The sequence below is a fragment of the Silurus aristotelis genome, assembly GCF_946808225.1.
Source record: "Silurus aristotelis genome assembly, chromosome: 6".
Classification (NCBI taxonomy): Eukaryota; Metazoa; Chordata; class Actinopteri; order Siluriformes; family Siluridae; genus Silurus; species Silurus aristotelis.
In genome coordinates, this window is record NC_139579.1 from 23,362,237 (window position 1) to 23,383,914 (window position 21,678).

At 36.4% G+C, this 21,678-nt stretch overlaps 2 protein-coding genes across 3 annotated transcripts; both read right to left on the bottom strand.

The window, feature by feature from the left end:
- Window positions 1-12,518: 12,518 nt before the first annotated feature.
- LOC310727599 (gap junction delta-2 protein) lies at window positions 12,519-14,654 on the bottom strand. The gene is made up of 2 exons (XM_083544207.1): window positions 14,522-14,654; window positions 12,519-14,076 (listed from the first exon to the last, which is right to left on the bottom strand). The coding sequence occupies exons 1-2, from the start codon at window positions 14,590-14,592 to the stop codon at window positions 13,233-13,235; spliced, it is 915 nt and encodes a 304-aa protein (XP_083400333.1). The 5' UTR covers window positions 14,593-14,654; the 3' UTR covers window positions 12,519-13,232.
- A 1,533-nt stretch (window positions 14,655-16,187) lies between these two features.
- Window positions 16,188-20,179, bottom strand: LOC310727597 (actin, alpha cardiac muscle 1-like). Of its 2 annotated transcripts, none has more exons than XM_083544205.1 (7): window positions 19,677-20,179; window positions 19,217-19,365; window positions 17,885-18,209; window positions 17,644-17,805; window positions 17,356-17,547; window positions 16,590-16,771; window positions 16,188-16,508 (listed from the first exon to the last, which is right to left on the bottom strand). In XM_083544205.1, the coding sequence occupies exons 2-7, from the start codon at window positions 19,343-19,345 to the stop codon at window positions 16,365-16,367; spliced, it is 1,134 nt and encodes a 377-aa protein (XP_083400331.1). In that variant the 5' UTR covers window positions 19,346-19,365; window positions 19,677-20,179; the 3' UTR covers window positions 16,188-16,364. The 2 variants fall into 2 exon arrangements, with proteins under 2 accessions (XP_083400331.1, XP_083400330.1); XM_083544204.1 differs by having other exon boundaries at window positions 19,217-19,355; window positions 19,677-19,691.
- Between the last annotated feature and the right edge of the window lie 1,499 nt (window positions 20,180-21,678).

Consider the following 21,678-nt stretch of genomic DNA (forward strand, 5'->3'; position numbering starts at 1 on the left):
ATCTAACACATTAATTTATCCGCTAATTAATTTAGCTGCACACTAGTGCTGTTACTGCAACATTGATTTATGTCTGTATGCTGTATGAGAGGGAAATTGCACAACACAAGTTGTATCAGTCTGATTTGCTTCCTCTGAACTTTCAGCAACTGCGTGTCATGTTGCCACAGTGGTCATCTACATGCATGTGATGCAGACAGTTCCAGACTGACAGATGTGGCTGAGGGCATGTGACGCCCAGTGTGGTCCTGGCACTTGTGCAATGAGGAGAAAGCTTCAAAGTGTATCAAGCTCAGCTCTAAGACGAGCTCTACCCCAAAGCTACGCTGATTCTCCCCATCACTGATCAACACCAAAGACTTAATCAAATCTCTAGTCAAAGGTCTTCATTGCCTGCCAATTCCTTCTACACTATTCTATGCATTTGAATTTGTTTCACCATACAGCTAAGATGTTTTATGGAACCACATGACAACTTTGAAGTATTGTTGTCTCTGCAAACTGACTTTTCATAAAGAGTCTGCAGATAGCAAATAATTCTAGACCATTCTAATAATTCTGGAGTCATAAAATTTCAGCATCTCATATATATATATATATATATATATATATATATATATATATATATATATATATAAAAAAGGTAATTATTAGTTTTTATTTAGACTCTGTGATAAGAATTGAGTAGATGCTAAAATAGCTTTTTGGATGATTACATCTCACTGATGTATCATGGAAATCCTTATTCTTGAGGTCAGATTCAAATGGGTTGTCTATCACCATCTGTCAATCAATCAATCAATTAATCAATCAATCAACCCACCAATCAATCAGTCAATCTTTTGAAATATTCTATGTATTGCATGCTGTGTTTTGTCTTATTTTCCAAATACCCTAGAACAAGTTACACTATATGAACAAAGGTATTGGGACACCTGATAGATCCAGCCATATATGGTTGTGGTTGGAGGCACAGAACAGTATAGAAAGTCTTTGTAATAGCATTAAATGTTCCTTTCACTGGAGCTTAAAGACCCAAAATGGTTCCAGCATCATGTCAGCCAACAGATATAGTTTACAGGTTTAGAGTGGATCTTGAGTGGCCTGCTACAGAACTCTGACCAAAACCCTATTTACAAATTTGGAAATAAATGGAATCCTGACTGCACCCCAGGCCTCCTTACCCTACATAAGTTCATGACATTGCAGCTAAATGAGCACAAATCTCCACAACCACACTGCAAAATCTTGTCTCTAGAAAAGTAGAGGTTACTATAACAGCAACTGTGGACCAAATGTGGAATGGAATGTTCTAAGCACTAAATCACATACAAATCAGTTATCCACAAACCTTTGTCCATACAGTGTATATTTCAGAATGGCTAGAACTCTGTTCCTTTCCAGGTGCTTTACTTTTTTACATGCAAATTGAACTGTGCTGGAATTCCCTTGAAGAGGGACTTTCTTAGATGCTGTGTTCTTGTCTGCCTAAGAACCTGGATTTATGCAGAGAAAATTTAAAAACAGAATACTGGATTAAACCATATGCTTTAGGGTGTCATACAAGGTTGATATGTACTGACTGATAAGAAATGCTCTTAAACCTTTCTTTCTTACAAACTATCTTTGCCCTTGCATACAAACTTAGCTAAGTTTTGTTTCCTTGTTTATCACACAACATTATAGTGTCGATTAGAGTAATAGCCAGTGCTTGTAAACAGTGGTGATTTGACTGGTTAATGGATGGGTAAACCACTGGAAGTGTTATATGTGTCAGCAGTGGTGGGGCTAAAACAAAGCTCTATCCATCATTCTGTTCACCGAGGCTCCAATAATTGGGCTAGAATAAATGGGCCATCGTTTTCCAGCAAGAAAAATGAGAGAAATGCTACGCAAAACAAAGAAATAGAAATCCAATACTCCGAGACAAACTCGATGAATGTTCCCATTTTCTGTGCATTTCACCCAGGGCCAGGACACTATCAGAGTCTTGTGTTTTTGCTTCACATTACATGTTTAAAAACCCCAATGGACTCTTTGCATCAAAACATGAATAGTAATTATTTAGCCCAAATAAAACCACTGGTTTGCTAATGGTTTAATCAATAAAAATAGATTGTATGGCACTGGTTTATTGTGTTTGTATCAAAAAACAATTAGCCTTCTAATGATTAGACCTTATAGGTTGAAATTAATGTTGGATTATTACAGAGCTGGTGATTTAGCAGTGTGTGTGTGTGTGTGTGTAAAACCTCATGTCTGGCATTCCTCTGCAGTCTACATGAACACTGGCACTGACCATTTTTGAGTTTTTTTACTTGTGTGTTTGATACAAAGCTGCTGTTTGGAGGAGGCACTGACAGAAAGCTCTACTGCAGTTACAGAGACACAGGACTGGAGAGAAGGGAGGAGGAGTATAACGGGGCGGTCCTGCAGTACAAAACTGGAGCAATGAGATGAGTGTGGAAAAGTGAGACCCTGCAGATAATAAAGTGAGCCAGCTGGAAATGGCATAGTAATATAAACAGGGAATATGTTCTGTATTACGATGAATCTATTTTCCTCTTCTTTTTGTAGTTCTGGCCTCTTTTTTCCTATTGTTTTATCTTCTTTCTGCTCTCCTTACCTAAGACACTACACTCTGCAGTATGACTGGCAGTCAGAATCCCACTGAAGCCAAGCTGATGAAAACTGAGGTGGAGTCTCTCCACAGGAGTGTGTGCCGCAGTCATTTCAGGTACCACCAGCACTCTGCCGCAGTATTTACTGCATGTAGAAGTTGTTGCCACACCCCTCTGCATCCTTACTTAGAGGTTGTGGGATTCATAAATATGCATTTCTGTGCCATACCTCATACCTCATGACTCATCTATTCAAAATTAAATTCGGTCTTAAAATCTATAATAATTAGTACAGTACATGTATATCAGCTTTTGATTATAATACTTTTCTGCATTTATGTGCACACAGTGTGTCTATATATATATATATATATATATATATATATATATATATATATATATATATTAAAACCTGTGATTTAATAAGATTTATTTTAGAGTTACTCAGAGATTCTAAATTGTACCAACATCTTGATAAAGTTTCCTTGCCACAGTTGCCCCAAGCTTGCTCATCAGGTGAAAATACACATCATTCACTCTCAATTTTAAATTCTGTAAAGCTGCTTTGAGACCATGTCCATTGTGAAAAGCGCTAAAGAAATAAACTTGAACTTGAACTTAAAATCTGGTTGATGGTTTACTGTTAATAATATCCATTTTCATCAATAGTTTTGGTCAATAGCCATCTATCTACCTATTTATTTACTTACTTATTTACTTATACATTTACTTATTTTTTTTTTCCTAAAATTTCAACAATTATTTATTCCAACCACATCTCAAAATTCTGCAATAAATTTTTAAGAGAAATTGGGACAGTGATGTCCATAATGGAAGGATTTTATCTAATGTGACCTTAAAGAAATAGCTTGGCAGAAATCCTACAATTCTATATTTATCTTGAACTGGGGCATGTTGTTGTATGGAGATTGCTTTTAATTGGCAAAGATTTGCTACTGGTGCACCGAAGCTAATGTTGCACAAGAATGAGAAGTTAACAGCCACCAGTTTAGCATTTTTAGCAAACTGAATGCCTAAAGATATTTCTATTGTTTGTAATATTTGCATGAATAATGTGGTGGCAATTATTTACGAAAAGATGAACACTTTGGACAGACGCCGTTATCATTAACATTTATCTGCATATTTAAAAAGCTTTCAGTGCCAATTCCACCATATTTGAGCAGCTGGTCAGGAGATGTATTATGTTATGCTAAGAGCTTCATGGTTCTTAGCATAACAGATAATATACACCATGGGGTGTTCCCACTACATTGTCCATTCCTTGTCCTAGAACAGCATCTCTTTATCATTACCTCTTTATCATTTATTATTAGCTTTCTCACATGTTTCTTTTAGTTTTTTGTTTTGCTGCATTAAAAACCAGCTTTTCCACTCATTTCTATGAATTACCTCTTATTTCTTTTTTTGTTACTTGACTGAGAAGACAGTTTGCTCTGAAATGGATTAATTCTAAGGATTTTGAGGTGATCTATGTGTGTTTAATTTCCCTAAAGATATGCTATCCCTCTGAGACAGACACACGCCAATAGAATTATTCATGAATTTGATTTAATTGAATATATACTGTTCCTTTCTGTAAGTGATATATATTTTATGGCTCATGAAAATTCACTAGACGTGCTGTGCTGATGTGTTAATTACAAAACTCTTCATTATATTCTTTACTCTAATTTTTGTGCTTCAATTGCTGTAGGCTGCGTGAGCTTGAAAAGCAGCCTTAAATTAAGCTCAATGACGCTTGTGCTGTAGAGCATACCAAGTGTGGTATTAGGGATGGATGATTATAGCAGATATGTCCTCGCATGCCTTTAAAATGTAATATTCAGCTTATTAAGCAAACGCAAGTTCGTTGTCATGGCTGTAAGAAATTCATTCGTTGACGAAATCTCATTTCCAAATTTGTACAGAGACTTTGGATTGGGCAATGCAGTTGTTGCAGAACAAAAATATTATGTTTTCGAATAGAAAGAGGCAGCTGAGGCCTGCAGCGTGCGAAAAAGAAATGAACAAAGGCTCATTTGCTTGAATTTTATGCAGAAGCACATTTTGCCTGCTCAAAATATTTCTTTGCAGTGTTCAGCTCGTGGAAATGAATCTGAATACACAGGTCTGAATGTATATAAAGCTTGACTTTGTTAAAAAAAAAATGCAAATTATAAAGACATGTTTCTACTATACAACATTTCTTCTGTTTTCAAAATGATTCTTGTTTTAGGTATATATTCCTTTTCCATTAATAACATGGTTAAGCAAATTCAGCACATGCCTTTTTACTGAGGCAAAAAAAAAAAAAAAAAGCTTCTCATTATCTCGACATCTGTTCCCAAATCACATTAATGCTGTGGCATTGTGCCAGGGACAGAGTCTACTGAGTACTAATCTTTTCTTGAGTAGAATACTGGATCTTGAGTAGACATTGGATCTTTTTTTTTTTGTTTTTTTGTTTTTTTGTTAATGCTCAGGGGTTTGCAGTCTGATTTTGTGTCTGTGCTTCCTCTTCACCTGAGAGGAGAAAAGTCTGCTGAGTTGCGTACTAATGTTACCGTGGATACTGTGGACACAATTGACAGCTGAACTCTTGTTTGATGAAGATAAAATTAATTGGAGAGACATGGACAAGGGTGCTCTGAGACCTGCTAAAAAGGACAGGGCCCTTTGCTGTGGAGCTTGTCCTCATCTACATTGATGTCTTTGTGGCTGCCACTGAGACTCTGTCAGAGCAAACTTACATAGTCTTAATTAAAAAAATCTATTTAGTTTGCCAAAGCATAAAGATTGAGGCAAAAATATTATTTTTTTTTTCCATTTTTAGAAATGTAGAAATTTTGTAGTAATCTTTATGCACTTTTTTGTTCCAGATTTACAGCCTGGTATTTAAAGACCATCTTAGCATAACAGACAGACAGACAGACAGACAGACAGACAGACAGACAGACAGACAGACAGACAGACATCATTCAATTGAACGATCACTTTATTCAACCAAAATTCCGTTTTTTATTATATTATTTACATGTACAGTATATAACTGGAAACATAATACTTTAAAATGTAAACTGTAAATATAGTAAAGTATATTTACACCATTTTAACTGTATCTATTTACAGTGTATCTATCTGATACAGTAAAATTAATAATACATTTGAACATGACCAAAGTTACAGTACCTCATTGTTGTTATAGTGAATAATAGCTAGAATCCATATATATATATTTAACCATTAACACAAATATAAACCTTTCAACTTAATGTAAGTCTCATTATATACTCAGCTATAAGCACTGTCTACTCTTGTCTCGTGGTTTGTTTGGTTTTTTTTGCCCTGAATGTTTATACCACATCTTTGTTACCGAGCAATGGCAGTTTAAGTGCATTTATGGTGAAGTGAATCTCCAGTGTGAGGAATAACTTTTTTTTTTTTCACTCTGATGCAGAGGAAAATTGACAGTGTGTGGCAGCTCTGTGGCAGGATTTCTCAAAACTCTTGTGCTGTGCATATTGGGAAAAAGAAACAGCTAAGGAGACAGCTAGGGGACACAATCTCAGAAAGAATAGTAAGGCAGAATATGACTGATATGTGATATGTGCAAGATATGTGCAAGAATGAAATCAATTATGGTAGGGAAATATAATGTTTTAATGAATGTCCTGGTTTACAATCTTAATCAACCAAAAGTGAACATGATGTATGGGTGTTCATGCTCAGGCCTTTTTAATTTTTAATTACTTTTCTACAAATACCTATAATACAAAGTGAATCTGCGATCACGTCTTCATAGACAAGAGTAGTTTCAAATCTATCAGACTACTATTTCTAAATATTTTTAATAATGCTCTTCAACTAGGATTAGAAATATATATTTTTTTATTAGAAATTAATTCTATCTTGTGATAAGATATTTGTGATACCTCTATGTGTATTCTTTTCTTTCCTAGTGCTGTTCTTGTAACCTGCAGGAATATTCCTTTCTACCTCTATCATCTAGCATACAAATTCATCTTTTATTTCAAGATTCTTATTTGGATCAAATATTATATTTGTTGTTGCCTAATATGTTTAATTTTTATGGTTTAAATTTTTTTGTTGTTCCTTGTAAATAATTGTTATAATAATTATATGTAATATTTGTAGTTCCAAAAAGTCTGGTGGTGGGGTTAGAGGGAGAGAGGTACAGTGATGAATAGCAATGAGATGTGTTGTGATGCTGTGATGCTGCACTATACTACAGAATTGTAACATTTCTGTTTTCCTAGAGGAAAGCTGGGCAGGCCAGAATTAATCTTTGTGTGCAAGAAAAACATAATTAAAAAGAGGGGTCTGGCTGAGGCAATAGGAGAATAGTTGGCCTTTCGTCTTAAAGCACAACTGCTGAGCTGGAGTAGAATATGGCCGTCCTATAGGGCAAAGACAATTGATCTTCCTTCTGCACAAATGCTTTCCTAATAAAATTGTGTAGAAGCTGTGTGATGGAGGTGGGTGGACTGATGGCAGATGAATCACATGCTAAAATGGAATTCAATACATAGGAAAAGATGATTCTGTCCCCTGAGACACTGGCTTCATGCTCAAATACTGTATCAAATACTTATTGCAGGTTGTAAGAACTCTTACAGCATTATTATTTTCCCCATCCCCCATTTTGAGATGCAGGGACTGTGGCAGACATATGGCTATGGTGAGACAGCTGCATCTGGGTTCAAAGGACTCCAATTCTTGGCTGTGTCCCTCAGTGCCTGGCATTGATTGACACTGTGTCCATGTCCTTGGAGATTAATTAGACAGTCAGGGCAGGTTGCAACCATATTTCAATGGAAGCAGAGGTAGTCCATCTCCAATAGGCAATCCAACTGCAAATAACTAAAGTGTATTGTTACAATATATAAATTATACAGTATATAAATATAAACATCAGATAATCAAGTAGACTGTCCCAAACTAACCCAAACCCACTCTGTAATGTATGTCTGCATAATAATAAAGTTTGTTTACCACACTGGTCAGACGTTATCTATGTCTGAATCTTAAAAACGAAAATGAAGTGAATTTCCAAAACAAACATTTTGGAACAGTATGTGCATCTATGTTCTGAATACTGTTAGAAAAACCTCACACTGTATTTTGTGAAGGTTCTTGAGAGAATACTATGCACTGTTAGGAGGAAATGTATACCCTTCATTGTTATTTGGGTGCTACTCTGAAGTTTACACCTTTTTTTTTTTTTTTTTTTTTAATTAGCATGTAGCTTTTACCTAGAAAGGTGCATGTTAAGTACATTTGAAGCTTCTCTCTAAAAGGTTATTAAGGTTCAGCTATGTACAATTAATCATTTAAAAAATTCGACAACATGCAAATTTTTAGTTGAAAGATACATATTAAGGTACAAAAAATAAGATTATTATTGACAAGGAAAGCTTTATTTAGTACCCCTGTTTTTAGTGTGTTACAGTCAGTAGAGCAAATTTTCTTCTTAACACAAACAGAATATGTTAGATCAAAAACCTGAGAGCCCCATCTGGGAGGTGTGATTTAATCAGCTTGCTAGTGAACCTCACAAGAACCAAGCAATTAACACTATGATGCCAAGCACAAATTAAAAGAGAAAAAGACAAAGATTGTCAGTCCTCCACTTCAAGAGCTGTTTAAGAACGAGAATCTTATATTTAATTTTTTTCATAGCAAACATCTATTAGGAGAAGCTTTATTTGGTGTACAGATCACATCAATCAAGAAATGCATGTGATAAGCATGATGTATTGTGGGCTGTTATACTGGTTCCCTCCTGCATGTATCCTGTGTTTATTATACTGCAACCTCTCTGAGTGTCAGTGCTGTGCTGGTGGATAATTAAATCTCCCTGGTGTGCTTCACTTCCCTTCAACCCCCCCACTCTGCTGGGTTGGCCGTAATCCTGTCGGACAGGGAGCACCTTTGTTGCTGATTAAGGTTTGTCGTCCGGCGAATTTTATTGGCTGCCCAATGGTGCGTAGCGTATACATTTATCAAGAACAATTGGCTAGCAAGCCAAGGGTGTCCACCCGCCTGCTAACTGGAATAACATAGAGACAGGGGGAGAGAGATAGAGAGAGAGAGAGAGAGAGAGAGAGAGAGAGAGAGAGAGAGAGAGAGAGAGAGAGAGAGAGAGAGAGAGAGAGAGAGAGAGAGAGAGAGAGAGAGAGAGAGAGAGAGAGAGAGAGAGAGAGAGAGAGAGAGAGGATGAGGTGGGAATAAAACTGGCACAAGCAAGCAAAATATTATAGATAATATCAAAGGAAGTAATTGAATTAAATGCATTTTTCAGGCTCTGGAGCATGAGCAATGTAACTGGGGGCTTCCTGCTTGACATTAGTTTCAGAGTAATATTTTAATAACATGGTTCTGTGCAACTCGATCTCTCAATTATGCAGTGTTGTGTTCACATCGACAAGCATATCTAGCTGGATTGTATTTCACTGATGGGTAATGGCAGCTCTTTATAGTTTCAAAGTAGCTACACAGAGCAGTTGGTTATAATACCCTATGTTTAAACCCACACTAATTGAAATAGGTATTTCATAGGAAATTAATGATTTGGTGTAAAATCTAATAATTTCATTTATTCTCCAGAATATCAGATTTCATTGTTTATCCTGTGGTAGATTTAACTGTGGTACAGGTTTAAGAAGGCAGATGAGGTGCACTGATATGACTCTGGCATTTTCTTTGTTTATTGTAACCTCTTTAAGAAGAAATCTGTACAAAGTGATGAAGAAACGAGGTCACAAAATCTGTCATGTCTTGATTTCATGTACTGAGGATAAACACACCACAGTCTGTGTCTGTGTTAAGCAGCAGCTGAATTTTGCCATGTGAGTGACTAAACTGTAAGCAGACTAATTTTATAACATCTGGCTTTGTGGTTCAAAAAAGAACATTCAGCATTTTTTTCTATCTGCATGTTTCCTTACTGATGCAGTCCTCTGAAGAAGCTGAATTAAGCTTTACCTGCTTTAAAAAGCAGAGGTATATTGTAGGACAGATTGTTTTTAGCTGCAATGTTTTATAATGTTTATTCTGTTTATTACTAAAGAATTGGTGGTTTTCAACTATTCAAAAGCTACATACTTTTAATGTTGTAAAATAAATTATACTAGACGGGGTAGAGTTGTGTACAAGAGAGAAATACCTATTTTTTTATGACTAACAGTGAATATTAATATTAATGCTGTTTTAGAAGAATAGTAGATATTTAGTAGATATTTATCAATATATGTAATATCTTCACCTTCAGATTTTTTCTGGTTAAAAGTCTACTAGTACAGCACAATTTCAAATTTTTTTTCCAAAGAAAAGGATTAGTATAAGTGTGCATAATTGTGAAAGACATGTTTGTATTCATAGGCTCAATAAAGTACTGCATACTTTAGAAAAAATAAAACAATTATATTAGATAATAAAAGTATTAAAAGAAATGTAATGTATTAAATAAATAAATGTTATATAACTTGTACTGCAGTGTTTTCAAATGAGAAATGACCTTCATTGATGTTGCGATTATATTTCAGATTTTGAAATGTACAGTAGTTTCAATCTCATTTCAGCATGTTACATTTAATAATATTATAATAAAAAAGTATTATAATTTAACTGTGTCTATATTAGAGTTATGGCCATAGAAAATCTAGTATATTAATTTTTTTTTGCATGGACTACAATATTATAATTTAGTGGAAAAGTAAGAAAATGACAGTCCAGATGTGGTGTTAGATCTTTTCCATGCATGAGGTGTGATACATGAGAAAAATAATTTAGCTTTCCTGTTTTTGTATGTAAATCATTATTATTTGTATTTTTGTGCCATTAACTATAATTATGCAATTAAATATATTCATATTGTTTTAAGAATTTATAATAAATGAGCCAATAAGAAGATTAATAAGTCCATATATTTCTATTAGGGTGTGGTTGTAAGAAACTATAAATTGTAGAGCATTGCAGATCCTGAATAGATAGATAGATAGATAGATAGATAGATAGATAGATAGATAGATAGATAGATAGATAGATAGATAGATAGATAGATAGATAGATAGATAGATAGATAGATAGATAGATAGATAGATAGATAGATAGATAGATAGATAGATAGATAGATAGATAGATAGATAGATTATATTAACACAATATTTTCTCTCAGAATGGATACAAAAATGCTGCATAGCACATGTACTATATATGTAGCCAGAATCAGTATTGCCGCAATCTTACCACACAGAGACACACAAAGGGAGGGAGGGAGTCAGAAGAGAAAGATAGGAGAGGTTAGAGAGAGAGAAGGGAGGGGCAAGAGCCATGCTCAGATATTTCAATATTTTCACATTCAGCAGGGAAGGTTTTTTATTAAAGCTTTTTCTCTTTTGGATTGCATACACAATCACAATGTGCTCAGTTCAGTGACATCTTGGTTTAAGAGGTGTGTGGGCTCTCATGACAGTTTATCAGGAAAGTCTGTGTGTATCTCACTGATTCAAGATCAATGCAGTCTTGGAATGTTGGTCATATGACAGAAAGGGAAGGAGAGAAAAAGGCAGAGTGTTGCATTGCACTGTCCGGCTGACCAGGCACATTACACTTTTCATCCCTGTAGCATTGTTTGAGTTTATTACTGAGCTTTGGAAACCTCCTCAGAGTTGAAGATTGATGTGAGAGTTCCCCGCTCCTCCATCTTTCGTCTTGCAATGCAGGGCCATTATGGCAGATGCTGCAGTGAACGAGTCTCCAGATCATCCTTGATGCTTAGTCCCCACACTGCGGTCAAACTTTTACTTAAATGTTTTTCTTTACTCCTGACCTTCAGGAGAAGTGAATATTTAAAGACACTACATTGCAGTATTTCTTACGCAACAAATAAAGAAAGGAACAGAAAAAAGGGGATAAAGACCAACTCCCAAGCACAAGCAGCTGAGACCCCGCAATTCCTCTACAACATCCTAATGCTCTCTAATATGCTTTCTTTAAACATGCAGCTCTTTACTTGACCTTAGAATTTAAACGGTATAAAAAAGTCTCGATAACTGGAAAATACTGAGTGTGACATTTTGTATAGACTCAATCAAAATATTTCTCAGGTCACAGTTATGAAGTGCATTCGGTATAGATGGAAACAAACATTATTTAAATATATGAAATCTCTAACATTACTGACAAGGGTGAGATTTCAATCAAATTAGTTTTCATACCTCATACTGACACTTAATGCACCACATTGCTTTCTTAGTGCCTGAGATAGACGCATGCCAGGTCACAGAGAGATGCAGAGAAAAGCCTCAGGGCTCCAGACGGCTGTAATGTGTATTTATTCCACGTATTTTCCTTCGATGAAAATATTTATTCTTTTATTTTCCTGTTTTACACAGACAGATGATAGGTGGAAAAATGTAGCACCAGAGGAAGTTCTCATTGTCTATATTTAGATTTTTCCGTTATATAATATATAATTTGTTATAAAATGTGTGCTATCATTTTTTTTTTGTGATCACTTATTATGACGGATAAAGAGATTACTGTGTAGAAAAAAAAAAGACCAGCACATTCAATTCATTTTCGCATTTTTTTCGGTTTCAAGTTAAAAGAGAAAATGCCGAATATTCTTTTTTTCTTTCATTTAATTAATAACGAATAGAGAGTTCAAGCAAACCTGGGCGCCATTTAGCAATCCGAGCATGGAATTCGCTTTCATAAAGTCTATAATAATTATTATGATTAGAGATTTATATATATATATATATATATATATATATATATATATATATATATATATATATATATATATATATATATATATATATATATATATATATCTTTATATATATATATATATATATATATATATATATATATATATATATATATGTGTATATATAAATATCTATCTATATATGTATGTATACATATGCATCTTATGTACAAGTATGGCACTTAATTACACGAAAGAAATGAAAAACTTGACAAATGAAAGCCGTGGGCGCTTTTGGTGGGTTTAAACACAAAGTAAGCGTCTGCAGCAAAATCCACTAAAGCACTGGAATGGGTACATACATTAAGGTCAGTGGTGCAACACAGGCAACAAAAAAGTGAATTATATATTCTATGATTTGTTTAATAAAAATAAAAAATAAATGAATTCATCCCATAGATTTTTCGATCTCATCATGTTATAGGCTGAATGAGGATTGAGTCTGTGCGTTGTATAGCTAAAATGGAATGATGTGAGGAGAAAAGCCGGTGAGAAAATCGTTTAAAAACACCATTAACGGCACAATGAGAGATGTGCGTGGCCCGGGTGTTTATCTCTATTTAGTGCAAAACGCATTTACTCTCTTTAAGTACAACTAAGCGGCCCACACTGAGAGTAAATGCGCGGTGTACTCGAGTCCTTGTGCTCCAAACGGCACGGAGAAAAAGTCGCAAAACGTGTCAGCCATCCTCCACGCCGTCCTTAAAAGACTAAAAACAGAAACGAAAATGTACCCACTTTCCTTTAACTGATGACACGTTACAGTGGCGAGCAGAGTCGTCCGTGTTTGTTGGATACTTGGAGATACAGAGCTACACGTATGCAGAGTCACTAGACTGAGTGCGGCCGAAATTCGGCACGGTCAGACGGGGTAAGTCCTTGTTTCTGATCTCATAGACCGACTTTCTTCGGGCCCGGACTCCCCTTACGGCAGCTTTGATTTTCCTCCAGCCCAGATGATTGAGCTCGGCCAGATTGAGTATCACGCAGAAGCCGCTGACAGCAAACATAAACACGAGGAAGACCGTTTTCTCCGTGGGCCTGGACACGTAGCACTCAACCTCCTTGATGCACGGGTACCGGTCGCACTCGTACACAGCGGGCACATTGAATCCGTAGAGGAAATACTGGCCCACTAGGAAGCCGATTTCCAGGGCGTTTCTGAAAACGACTTGGATGATGTAAAACCTAGAGATGCCCTCCTGGCGCCTCATTTTGGACTTGGCAGTCCGCATATTCGCGTTGGCCATTTCTTTTACCTCCAAGCAGTCGGGTTCGGCCTCTTTAGTGGTGTTCTCAGCGTTCTGCAGAACTCCGTTCCCGATTGTGTTCTTGATCTTTTTGCTGTCTTCGCGCTTCAGTGAATCCTGGTCCTTATCCACGGTGAGAAACACAGTGGAGTAGCGGCGCTCTTTCTGTTTTGCAGACTGATGAACCGAATAGGTGATGAAGCAAAGGCTCGGGGTGCAGACCATGATGATTTGAAACACCCAGTATCTTATGTGTGAGATTGGAAAGGCCTTGTCGTAGCACGCTTGGTTACAGCCCGGCTGTAAAGCGTTACATACAAACATTGTTTGCTCGTCGTCGTAAACTGTCTCTCCAACTATGGCTACGATTAGAATCCGGAAGATCACCACCACTGTTAGTAGGATCCTATGAGCATACAAGCAAATAAAGAAATAGAAAATGTTTAACCGTCTGACTTTTGGTATTTATTTAAAATGAGTGTCATTGTTGACGAAATAAAAGTGTTTTGATAACGCAGACAGGGTGCTGGGAGCTGTCCAGTGCTGAAACCGAAGCGCTCTGCCTGCTGTGCGCCTAAATTCGTTTGCTCAGGTGGATAGGATAGATATTTATTTATTCAATAAAATGCCGTGTAGTTCAGTTATAAACTAAATGAAATTGTTATTTAGAACGAATTCCATTTTTTTTTTTTTTGAAAAGAAGTGAAATGGGCTGTAGCGCCCTTCTTTGCGCACAGATTTGCACACTTTACCTGTAATGAGGTACACCTATTATACCAGCTCCATAAACCTAAATTTAACTGAAATCATATTCACTTTTACCAACAAATACAGATGACTTTTTGCCTTACCTTCCTATCATAGTAGAGTGCTGCTGGACAGCAGCCTCTAGGAGCCTCTCGAGTATGGTCCATTCCCCCATTTCTGTTCATTCGGAGACAAGAGCGCACAGCACTTCTCACTCAATCCTCGGGAAAAAAAAAAAAAAAAAAAAAAAAAAAAAAATATATATATATATATATATATATATATATATATATATATATATATATATAAAACACGACTATTTCCTTTTATTGTCCAGTGGGCCCGATTTTATCTGCCGAAAACATTGATCACGGTCCTTCCCTGCGCCGTGGCCAGCTGCTATGCCAGGGGATCACCGGGCGATCCTACTTTTACTTGTCTTCCAGTCCGAAGTGCTGATTAATATATAAGCCCTCCTATTTTCGATCCTCAGATCAAGTTGATAGGTCGCGCAGTGTGTGACTGGTGGGAGGTTGGATTTAATGCCTCAACGCTACTAATCTCCCTTAAGTAGTTCTTCCTGCGTCACGGGGCACATAGGTGTGCGGAAAGCTCTACAAATACAAAACAATTCTTATTGGCAATAAACGATGAAGCGCAGGAATGGTGATGCGCGCTGAGCTCTGCTGAAGCACCGAGTAGAAGAACAGAGTTTTGCACAATGATGCTGAAACTAAATAGAGGCAAGGATGGAGAGGGGGTGGCCAGTCAACTGTTATTGGCTTAAACACAGGATGCGTTCTATTTTTTTTCTCGAAGTCATACTTGTTGCTATCACGGCCACGAGCGCCTTCCTTGAGGAATTCCCCGTCCTCTTGGATTGCATTCTCTAAGCTGTTATTTTTGTTTTCACCTCGACCATTTCTAATGCGTTTTTAAGCAGCTACAGCCAGCGGCTCAACGCGACTCGCTCGGAGGCTCTAATCGCTTTATCGCCATGCTGTGGATAAAAATAGGAACGTCATCTCCGGCCCCGCCCTTTGTTTCACCCTCAAATCCTGCGCGATCAGACACAAATGTATTTACACTGGACTATTTTAAGATGCAGATAATCTCATCGAAAAATTCATTATATAGATTGTTTGGACGGTTGCTTGGCCTGTCGCCCAAAATGTGCACGTGCACTTTGCACCCTAAGAACAATGTCTTACAACACATTTATGTTGGAACACATTCATTTACACATTCATTTTTTTGTTTCCTTCATCTATACAGTATGTGTGGTATTCTTTATCCAACTCTTTTTGTGCTATAAATATTTTTTTAAACAAAGCACTTCTTTTCAAGGTATAAAAATGCTCATAAGCACCCCAATGACAGAAGGTACAGTACATGTACATTTAGCACATCTTTTTTATGAAAAGTCTTGTGATATGTTATCAGTCTAACGTTAATCTCAAGTTCATTTCAGAAACCTTCTAGGGTATTGCTCTGTGATTGTTTTGTAGTTATATTAATTACAGAACACTGTACAGTATATGCACACACCACTGAATGCACAAAATATGACACTGAATACACAGAAATAGAAACTTATTTCTGTGTAAATTTGATATCAGGAAAACTGTGAATGAAGACAGCCGTTTATAAAGATTTTGTCTTGAATATTTTGTTATAACATTCCAGTGACTATTCTACGAATAAACATTTTTTGTTTCATTCTTTTAATACTTGAAGAAATGTATACGATACATATATTCATATCCTTCTTCTTGGAAAAGCCTATAAAGTGCAGATTTCATTTCAAACACATTATAAAACCCATATCATTGTTTATTAGTGAACCTGTCTCTATAAATTCAACATAAAATGTCACTTGTAAGTATAAATAATATATTTTACAAATATTGTGAGAGTGACTGTGCGTAGCAGCCAAGATGGTCATGCTTAAAAGCACTTTCGGTGGACAATGGAGGGTCCAGCCTCATCATACTCTTCTTTACTGATCCACATCTGCTGGAAGGTGGAGAGGGAGGCCAGGATGGAGCCTCCAATCCAAACAGAGTACTTGCGCTCAGGAGGAGCAATGATCTAGAACAATTATAAAAGTCAAATATATACAATCCATACAACACAATACAATATGATAAGATACAATTAGAAGAAAATTACCTTAATTTTCATTGTGCTAGGTGCGAGGGATGTGATTTCCTTCTGCATGCGGTCAGCAATACCAGGATACATAGTGGTGCCACCAGAGAGTACATTGTTGGCATACAGATCCTTACGGATGTCAATATCACATTTCATAATGCTGTTATACGTGGTTTCATGAATTCCAGCAGACTCCATGCCTGTGGCAAAATGAACAGTTTAGTCAAGTTAAGTGGTCATACTTCCCTGGTGCTACATTTAACAACATTAAGCTACATAACAGAAAATAAGTTTAGTGCTTATAAAGATAAATATGCATCAGTGCCTCATGTTCAGTTTGTTCAGGCACACAGCAAAAAGCTTATTGTTTATTTTCTAACACAACACTAAGCATTTCACAATTAAAAAATGTTATGGTTGTGAATTCCATATTCAACACAATATACTATGATTTTCCCTTTCATCTAAGCTATTTTGCCCTGACGTATATTAATTTACTACCCAGTGTTTACTAAAAACTAATTACATAATGTGCAACAAATCTAAGCAGCATATCACAGTCCATGAGAATGTTTAACTATCAGAGCAATGCAACAGATTTTATCAACTCTTGCAATTAGTTTAATGAGACCAATGACATAAGGTTTGAAATACTTGGTGACATGGCTTTCATGTGGCCTATTCATTGTGTTGTCTATATGGTATTATATATTTGTATATTGTTTGTATATTGTTTATTTATTGTTTTTACATTGTTGCAGTGCTAGAGTGATGTAGGATGTACCTATAAAAGAAGGCTGGAAGAGAGTCTCAGGGCAGCGGAATCGTTCATTTCCGATTGTGATCATCTGTCCATCAGGCAGCTCATAACTTTTTTCCAAAGATGAAGAGGAGGCAGCTGTAGCCATTTCATTCTCAAAGTCCAATGCCACATAGCATAATTTCTCCTTAATGTCTCGCACAATCTCACGCTCAGCTGCAAAACACATTGTCATAGTTGGGTTTCTTTATGCTGAATCTGGATACATAAAAAAGTATGACCTGATGCAAGTATTCTGGACATAATGCATACCTGTCGTTACAAAGGAGTAGCCACGCTCAGTGAGGATTTTCATGAGGTAGTCTGTGAGGTCCCGACCAGCCAGGTCCAGTCTCATGATAGCATGAGGAAGAGCGTAACCCTCATAAATGGGCACATTGTGGGTCACACCATCACCTGAGTCAAGCACGATACCTAAAAGCATATCTTTTATAAGCTTATGCTTACACTTGGCACAGCAATGGCTATGATAGGACTCTGTCCTCAGTCTTACCTGTTGTGCGGCCAGAAGCATAAAGAGAGAGCACGGCTTGGATAGCCACATACATAGCAGGCACATTAAAGGTCTCAAACATGATCTGTGTCATCTTCTCTCGATTGGCCTTGGGGTTGAGAGGAGCCTCAGTTAGCAGGGTCGGGTGCTCCTCAGGTGCCACACGCAGCTCGTTGTAAAATGTGTGGTGCCAGATCTTTTCCATATCATCCCAGTTAGTGATAATGCCATGCTCAATAGGGTACTTAAGTGTCAGGATGCCTCTCTTACTCTGAGCTTCATCACCCACATAGGAATCTTTTTGTCCCATACCAACCATGACGCCCTGGAAAGTGTAGAAGTGAATCAGATCATGCTTATTCATGTAACCCTGAGCGGCCAGATAGTATAACAATAAGCACTACACAGAAAGGTAGCTGCTATGGTATTACTATAAATACAACAGTGACAGCAATTTATTAAACTTAAGACTTTATAAGTTTAATTTAATATGATTTTATAACAACGACTCTTGCATATCTAATAATCTCGGCACTCAAGGAACTTTGGGTCAACTCACACTGGTGCCACTTTTTGGATGACCTGGGTTCCTTAAATGTGCCAAAGTTAGGTTAGGATCGCAATGATTTGTAATTATATTGTGTGACAAATAAAGCCATAATTAAAATAAATGCAATTCCGGCACTATCTGCAATAATTTTACACTGAAAACAGGATGCAATTTTCTTTAGTAATAGTTATTAATAGTCAATATAATGTTAAAACTAATCTTCAAAATTTCCTTTTAAAAAAATGCTAAATTGTATACTTTATTACAGTAAGTACAGTAACTCCAGTCATATTTTCTTCTTTTTGTGCATTTTTGTAAGCTGGATAATATTTGCTAGCCAAACTGTACAATAAAAAAAAAATGCATCTCAGCATGTTAGCTTGGCTCAGATGTGATACAGCACCCTGGAACAGGGAGGGATAATAAAGGCTTTGCTCAGGGGGCCTAAGGGTGGCAGCTTGGAGGTGCTGGGGCTTTTAACACAGAACCTTAACCTTTAAACTATACCACTTCACCATGAAAAGTTATTGCTGTTTTAGTATTAGCTTGAAAGGTTCAAATAAATTATAAATTGAGTTAAATGTCAACAAAACTGCAGATTTCTTTTATTTCAGAAGTTCTCTTTGCTAGTTGATGCTCTGTATTGGTTCAGTGAAAAGTTCCACAAAATGAATCTAGACGCAAGGAGCCTGTTCCCTTTCAGGTCCTTACGGCACAGTATAACTGCATGTTATAAATTTTACACAAGCTAAACTCAGCCAAAGCATAATGTTAAACATTACCTGATGGCGTGGGCGACCAACAATAGACGGAAAAACCGCCCTCGGTGCATCATCTCCAGCGAAGCCGCCTTTCACCAGGCCAGAGCCGTTATCACACACCAGAGCTGTAGTCTCATCATCATCACACATGTTGGACAGTCTAAAAGAATCTGAAATATTTGTTAAAACTAAATGGATTAAAGCTTTTTCAGACATTGACAATTACACAGACTGTGTATACAGTTACACAGGGAAATACAGTACAAAGAGTTGCCTTTTTTTTTTTTTGCATGTGTTCTGTTGTTTTGTTACAAATAATTGTCATTAAGGTTCATTAACTACTTTGGTTTTACATTATTTTAGGGTTTGAACATAATGTTGGTTTGTTAGTTAGTTTTGACAGAAGTAGTAAAAAAAAAATGCTCAGGCAATTAAAAAGTCTCATTAAGCATGTTAGTATGTACTGTGCATGTGCACTCACCAGATCAGCTCAGACAGAGGGGCTGTGTGCTGGAGAGTGGTGGCTCCTCTTTATACCGGTAAGTGGGCCATGCTTCCTGACCAGTTGTCCTTATTTGGTTGACACGTGTGCCATCAGAAGAAGTGTGACACTTTGGGAAAATGGATAGGGGGACACTTGTGTCCCCTTTACAGCAAGCTGTGTAAACTCTATCGGCATGTGTGGTCCAAAACAACAAAAGGTGCTCAGAGATTATCTTGCCAAAGAATTGGTTGTAGCTTGTGTTTTCTATTGTACTAAATCATTGATTCTGGACTATTTATCATTATTTATCACATATTCTATAGATTTAAATAGGTTTGTTTAGATTGAAGGTTAGCATAACTATGACAATATTTAGGGAGTCTTCATTATTGTAATTGTTAAGTGGAATTTTTTACAGCTTGAAACAATAATGTGTATAATTTGATTTCTGTATAAACTTACCCAAAACAAATTCAACGGATTTAATTGTTGTTGGTTTTTTGTATGTTGTATAATTAGATACAGTACACAGTGTTCTATACACTTAGTTCTTGGCTATGCATGTTTTTTACATACTTTTTCTGCGTTTTTGTTTTGTTTATGTTTAAACAAGACAAGTTTAATGAGATATTAAAGAAAGTTAACTTAAGTTATTTTTAAGTACATTTTCTGATGATCTGTAATAGCATAAGAATGACAAAGAAATGCTCTATAGAACTCTAAAGGGTGTTTTTGTTTGACCCTCTAGGGAACCCTTCAACGAAGACAGAACTTATAATCTAATAACCACTAAAGAATGAAAGTTTAAAGTGTGTTATTGATTGTTTTTTTTTGTTTCTCATCCTTGTCTTTCATTTATATAACACACCTTTTTTAATACAGTGAATATTTATTTTCTATAAATATACAGTGCATGTAGTACCACTAATAGGAGCTATTGCTTAAGCACACAGCCCACAGGCCATATTCACTCAACCATAAAAATTAGAATAATACATGTAAATACTTGACACCTAATGCTATAAAGGAAACTGGGGTCAGAATTTATAAGTACATGCCATTATTATTTGGTATAAAACTCATGCACACATAAAATCTCAAAAAAATTCTCAGCTGAGGTCATTGTGTTGACTCATATACTGTATGCACTTTCACATAATTGTCTACAGTCTGGACTGGACTGAGATTTCCTGAGCCAGCAGTACAGTAGAGTCCACTCCCTGTCTGGTGTGTGAGAGCCAAATTAGAAAAGCGGTATGGGGTTAATTGGATGCTCGGCATTCCATATCCCCTCTGCAAATCTCCCACATATCAGCTCAGCAAGACAGGTGGACCTGTTTCCTCTCTCTATCTCAGACTGAAATAGAATGTTTCCAGCCTGGGCCCAATTTCAGCCCATGCCACACATGCATCCTCCATCCCACTGTGTCCTCTCTGCCATGCCTGAGTATATCCAGCTTTACTTTACGGTCAGGGAAATGGAAAGAAAACAAATACAAGCCTGACTCTTAAGTAGATTCAGGCCATTATTGCCTTTTTTGCATAATCTATTTTTAAACAGATTTGTGCTTGAAGACGCGCAGTCTGATAAATTCTTGCTTTACAGTCCCATAAATATGGCATTTGAAGTTTTGTGAAACAGCTATATATTTTCCTTAAAGATTAGGGCTTAATGTTCCAATTAAAAGAATTATTGTCAGTGAGTACATCAGTCAATAGTTAGAAAATGAGGTTAAACAACACTTTGGAAATGATCATGAAATATGCATGAATCAAAATGAATGGTTTAATCTACAAATGTCAAGTGGTGCTCATATTTGTTGCTTCGTATTCATATTCTGGTTAAGTCAAAATAGGGATTTGGAAGCCAGGAAGCTATAAATGTTCTTAAAATAGATGGAAGTAATATGTCTGTCATAATACATGAACTTTAATAGCTTTAGTTCAAAAGTGTGGTTAGATTTGCTTTAACTACAGTACAGTTTGTACACATACAGTG

What these genes read in the sequence shown, in the direction of transcription:
- LOC310727597 (XM_083544205.1), bottom strand. Translation starts at nt 19,345, where the DNA reads ATGTGTGATGATGATGAGACTACAGCTCTGGTGTGTGATAACGGCTCT. An exon ending in TGCTTCTGGCCGCACAACAG is followed by an intron (nt 17,806 to 17,884) that starts GTAAGACTGAGG and finishes ATATGCTTTTAG; the next exon opens with GTATCGTGCTTGACTCAGGT. An exon ending in CTAGCACAATGAAAATTAAG is followed by an intron (nt 16,509 to 16,589) that starts GTAATTTTCTTC and finishes TAATTGTTCTAG; the next exon opens with ATCATTGCTCCTCCTGAGCG.
- LOC310727599 (XM_083544207.1), bottom strand. Translation starts at nt 14,592, where the DNA reads ATGGGGGAATGGACCATACTCGAGAGGCTCCTAGAGGCTGCTGTCCAG. An exon ending in CACTCTACTATGATAGGAAG is followed by an intron (nt 14,077 to 14,521) that starts GTAAGGCAAAAA and finishes GTATGCTCATAG; the next exon opens with GATCCTACTAACAGTGGTGG.